Here is a 6,046-nt window from a genome sequence, read left to right as displayed (position 1 = left end):
TTCCATGTGGACAACCGGCAAGTTTGAAAGCAACTTGAAATGTGCCATTCGTGCTTCCGTATGGACTAGGAGCCACTACATCCGTAAATGCATATTTCCATGTGACCGGGGTATTTGTTTTAAGTACGCCACGGGTGACGAGAAAAAAGTACCTGTATTCCCTATCATTGATCCACGTCGGATCTAAGCCTTTGGCAGCAACAAGTTCAGTGAAGTTCATAATGATTTGTAAATCATTCCCGTCCCTTGCTGAAATTCTGTCAATCACAATCAATGATACCTTGTTTTGCCCTTCCTCTGAGTATTGCGTCAGATTTCTATAGCGGTTCTTAAAAAAATGATGCATAGTTCCCACATCTCTAGCATTGCTCATTCCGAATGTAAAGTTCACTTCACATCTGTCATTTTCCAACCTGAAAAACACTCTATGCCTCCCGATATTGATAATATCGCCTGAGTCTTTATATTTGATTCCAATGCTTGTTGACAAATCTACTGAGTAGTCAGTAAATTCTACCAATCGAGGTAGACCTGAGGTCCTTTCAGGGGTTTCACAAGTTTTGTTGTAGTATGGAGGGTATCCAGACACGTCCAGCACATGAACAGTCAGGTTCCAGATTTTAATCTTTTCATTGAAGTTGCGTTCGATGCCAATAAGGATTTGTAATTTGTAAGTCGACTGTATTTGATAATCCAATGGATTGGCAATTTCAATGACACCTTGACTTTCCGCCATCCTAAACCTCTCGTAATCATCACCACCGTGTAATCTGTAACTAGCCCTTGCCAGCTGCAAGGAAGTGTTGTGACGGGCAACAACTGTTCCTACTGCGGCGTTTTCGGGAACAAACACGGTTGTGTTGAAAGACGCTGTTCCTCCAATGATGCAGAATAAAGCAAAACTTAACGGAAGGCACATCATGCCGGAGAACCGTAGGTCAACCATTATCAATGCTTGGAGAACAGGAAATCTGAGATGGATAAAACAAGAACTAATCAGTACATCCAATAACCTATAGGTTGACAGTAATGTATTCAAAACTTGTACCATGCATGAACGAAACATCAGCTTTGACTTTCTGTGATCCGGAAGTTCCGCTTTTTCGAAGCAGAACTATACTGTACACAGCAGCAATTAATCATGGCAGAAAATCGCTCATTGACATTAACTTTCCTGCCTTTAAAACAGGCTTGATATATTATTGGTCCAGCGCGAATCTTAAGGATGGGCGGACAAAGTCCAAATTATTGTTAGATGGTATATATACCTGTAGCTATTAATCGTTCTACATATTCGGCTCATTCGTCTACATTTGACTGACGATTATAGATGGAATTTATGAGTAGCATAGTATGTTAGCATTACCCCTGTCGCCGAATCGCTTTATAAGAGGCCGAAAAGCTGGCTCTTCCCTTTTCTGTATTGATGTGCGTTTAAACATCATAAAAAAGCCATTATGATAGATACGTTTCTACTCACCAGTTTGAAGATTACTATCGAACCAACAACAAAGACGGAATGCACCCCGTATTGTTCAGACGTGTGTGTGTGTGTGTGTGTGTGAGGGGGGGGGGGACTTCCGGAACATTCCATTCAGTTTATGGGGAGCCGTGCATCCAGTAAAAAAGACACACAACACGAGTACGAGATGTGCAGAAATCTAGATAACGACTCAAGGGAATATCTAACCCACTGGCTTTACTTTTTACTAAGGGTATTCCTAGATCCTAGCATGCAGTCAGTAGAACTATCTAAAGTGCAGATGAATACTGTTCTTGGAGACAGTGTGCAGTGCAGGTGTACTTAGGATGCAGAAGTGGAAGAGGTGAAATATGGAAGAGGAACATAACAGACGGGAATTTTGTAGCGTAATTGGGAAACCAGTGAGTCATACTGAGTCTAACTTTCTTTGTCCTTCAAAGCGTTGACACAGAACTAATATTGACAATTTCTGCATATTCACATCAAAAAAGAAATGAGTGAGGGTTGTAGAGGAGGACTTGGTATTTTTGCCCCGACTTCGGGACAGGTGATTCCCCGTTTATATGTAATGACGCATTATATCTAAATACCCTTTTCGCTAGCCATGCAAGTATCCCATATGTAACTTTCATTGGAGAAGAAAGATGGTCATGGATGCATTAAAAAGATACCACTTTAAATCCAACTGAACTACAGGGCAAATAAGCAAGTTCATGATGTGGGTGATATGTCAAAGACCCCTGGCCATTCATTATGTGTTTCCATAATCCAGGAGCCTTGAACTTTGGCATATTACCCACAATACATTACACTGCACATGAGTATCTCAAACTATAAACAAGCTAAGCTTATTAGCTAGATACTTCTATCTGCCATATTTGCGCCTTATCCAATGAGGATTACTTTATCTTATTCTGAACAAAAAGTAAGTATTGTAAACGTACGGCGATGTGCGTTACTGTTAATATTTTTGTGTTGGTAAACTTCTCCCATTCATGTGTTGAATTATTAGGAAAAGTCAATGCAAAAGGCTATAATTTATTAACACTTTATTTATTCATTATTTCTAAAAACTCTGTCGCTTCCGCACATACAGTGGAAATTGTCAATTAGGGCACAGGCAAAGAGATGTCAATATAACTAACACATACCCTTTATTTGCTACTGTTTGTATTAGCAAATTCTAACTAAATCGAATGAGGTCTTGTCAATTATCTCATATACATTTGAATTTCTATATACTGATTCTGAGGGGCGCGTTAACTGGTATTAGATACTCCCCTAAATTTTTAAGAACATGTCTCTTATGCCCAGACAACCTAGGTCTAACGTGTCATCATTATTGTCACACAGTAGTTTCCCATACACAGTGATCAAGACCATCATCTGCTTGGACTCCATCTTCGACGTTCTCGCCCAGGTCCGAAATGATCACCTCAGCTTGATCAACTCTAAAATCTGATTGGACTCCATCATCGATGGTCTTAATTAGAATCAAAAGTCTCTCTTCAAGTTGATGAGCAGTCGGTCTGTCGTCAGGAACCTCATACCAGCACTGACACATCAGTCTGTACAGGTCGGCAGTTATGGAGCACCCTTCTGGCTTCTCCATGCGGATTCCACGTCTGAGCATTTTCACCATCTTACAACAATCTGGTCGGAAAGGTCCAGGGTAGCGAGGCTCCTCTCCTAGACTGGCAATCTCCCACAGCATAACACCGAACGACCACACGTCGCTCTGACAGGTGTACTCTCCATCCCTGAGAGTCTCCAGCGCCATCCACTTCAGCGGGAGTAACTCATCCCGCCCGTGCTGATTGGTCCGCTCGTACACAGTGTTGGTGTAGACGTCTCGGGCCAAACCGAAGTCCGCCAGCTTAGCGACCATTTGGTCTGTGATGACCACGTTCCGGGCGGCCACGTCGCGATGGACAATCCTGACTCGTTCTAACTCCTGTAGAGCCTTGGACACATCGACGGCGAAGCCGAGCAGAGTGGCCCAGTTCACCGCATCGATGTCGTCTCGGAGTCTCGTCAGGTTTCTCTGAAGGTCTCCGTGAGGGGCGAATTCTAGTATTATTCTTTTCGGGTTAGACAGGGTGACCACGCCGTACAGCTGTATGATATTTGGGTGCATAACTTTGTCCCCTCCCCACATGTATAAGGATTGGTCAAAAAGATGGACCAGTATGTCCACCTCACGATAAAAGTCCGCATATACATCATCTTGGTTGACGTTGAGATTCAATGATTTGACGGCTACTCTTACAGGCAGTTCTCCCTGCTGTTGGAAAGTCCCTTCTAAAACATGGCCGAATGTCCCAAGCCCGACCAACTCACCAAGAGTCAGGTACTGTGGGTCTCTTTCCCATGGTACTAATGTCTCTGGTAAATTCGGTTGTTGATTCTCTGCTAAGTACGATTGTTGATTGACATCGAGAGGTTGGAGTTCCTCGTGGATTGTTTGCTCACGTTGCTGTCTTAGAACTTTTTTTCGTCTCCCTCTTCTTATAACAATGCAGGCAACTATTACAAAAAGGACGGGAAGGATGAAAACGAGCATGATCAAAAATCTTGAAGTCTGCTCTGCCGTGTAGACTGAACCTCTTGGCTTTAGGCTTTCGCAGTATTTTCCAGTCAGGCCCGGCGGACAGATACAAGTACCGTTGAAAGGACTGCACTCCGCACCGTTTTCACATCGGCACTGTTCGCAGTTTGTCCCGAATGTTCCCGCAGGACATGGCGTGTCACAAGTAGGACCTGTCCAGCCGGCCTCACATACACACCCCGTCCAACGGTCACAGCCAACGTTATGTAGACAGTCGCACGGCCTGTCACAACGCTCCCCGTGAAGACCGGGAGGACACTCCATCACCTCTAAGACGTAGTTTCTCTCCAGTATCTGTCCATCAGGTGTGCCGGCTTCACACGTGTACACACCGTTGGTCTCTGGTAGAATCGGCTGGATGGAAATGTTACGGGAAGTTTGGATAAAAACTTTGGAACTGTTGTTGCGAGATGACCGAAACCACCACGTCATGGACGAGACATTGATATGGACAGGGCGGCATTGTAGGGAAACACTCCCTGTTATATACATGTTTCCTTCTGGTAGAACGTCAATAGCGACTGCTGGAGTTGGTATATCGCATGCCACTCCCTTCCAACCAGGAGCACACAGACAGGCCCCGTTAAAGCCATGGCACAGGGCTTCGTTCTTACATGTACAGTTTTTGTCACAAAACGCACCGTATTTCCCATGTGGACAACCGGCAAGTTTGAAAGCAACTTGAAATGTGCCATTCGTGCTTCCGTATGGACTAGGAGCCTTTACATCCGTAAATGCATATTTCCATGTGACCGGGGTATTTGTTTTAAGAACGCCAAGGTTAAAGAGAAAAAAATACCTGTATTCCCTATCATCTATCCACAGTGGATCCAATAGTTTTGCCTCAACAAGTTCAGTGAACTCCATGAAGATTAGTATATCGTTTCCATCGTTAATTGCAGATGAAATTCTGTCAACCACAATAATCGATATCTCGTTTTGCCCTTCCTCTGAGTACTGCGTTAAGTTTCTATAGTAATTCTTCCAAAAGTGGTGCATAAGTCCCACATCTTTAGCATGGCTCATTCCGAATGTAAAGTTCACTTCACATCTGTCATTTTCCAAGCTAAAGAACAGCCTACGTCTCTTCATATGTAGAATATGGCCAGAGTCTTTAACTTTGATTCCAATGCTTGTTGAGACATCTACTGAATAGTCAGTAAACTCTACCAATCTAGGTACACCAGAGGTCCTTTCAGGGGTTTCACACGTTTTGTTGTAGTATGGAGGGTATCCAGACACGTCCAGCACATGAACAGTCAGGTTCCAGAGTGTGGTGTTTTCAGTGAAGTTGTGTTCGTTTGCAATTAGGATCTGCAATTGGTAAGTCGATTGTATTCGATAATCCAATGGATTGGCAACTTCAACAACGCCTTGGCTCTCTGCTATACTAAACCTCTCGTAGTCATTACCATCTACTAATATGTATGCCCATGCCAACTGCAGGGAAGTGTTGTGGCGGGCAACGGCTGTTCCTACTGTGGCGTTTTCAGGAACAAACACAGTTGTATTGAAAGACGCTGTGCCTCTAACTATGCAGAAAAAGGCAATGCCGAACAGAAGGCACATAACGCCAAGAGGCCGTAGGCCGATCATGTCCACGATGCTTGGACAGTAGGAAATCTGAGATGATATAGAAATAAGACCTTATTAGTACATTCTCAGAACATATACGTTGGCCATAATCTAGACAATAGCTGTAGAACAATAGATTTTATTAGTCTTACCTTTTCGTGACAAGGAAGTTCCGTTTTATCGAATCCGACGTGCGAGGTTGTAATTGAGTATGAATGAAAATAGCTCTTTTGGAAGGATATACTGAATTTGTTGCTTTAAACGAGTTTGATTTATGATTGAGCTTGGATGCAAAGATGATAAGTCCGAACCTTCATTAAGTTAATATCCCTACGTCTTTCAATAGTTTACCTACGGTTAAAAAGTAATTTGATATCAAC

At 43.2% G+C, this 6,046-nt stretch overlaps 1 protein-coding gene across 1 annotated transcript; it reads right to left on the bottom strand.

The window, feature by feature from the left end:
- Window positions 1-2,545: 2,545 nt before the first annotated feature.
- LOC109475134 (tyrosine-protein kinase receptor Tie-1-like) lies at window positions 2,546-5,660 on the bottom strand. The gene has a single exon (XM_019775673.1). It carries the CDS (start codon window positions 5,658-5,660, stop codon window positions 2,829-2,831), a length of 2,832 nt encoding a protein of 943 aa, XP_019631232.1. The 3' UTR covers window positions 2,546-2,828.
- Window positions 5,661-6,046: the final 386 nt, after the last annotated feature.

The sequence above is a fragment of the Branchiostoma belcheri genome, unplaced genomic scaffold (assembly GCF_001625305.1).
Source record: "Branchiostoma belcheri isolate BF01 breed outbred unplaced genomic scaffold, Haploidv18h27 scaffold1026, whole genome shotgun sequence".
NCBI classification, from domain to species: domain Eukaryota; kingdom Metazoa; phylum Chordata; class Leptocardii; order Amphioxiformes; family Branchiostomatidae; genus Branchiostoma; species Branchiostoma belcheri.
This window is presented reverse-complemented; position numbering and strand designations above follow the sequence as displayed.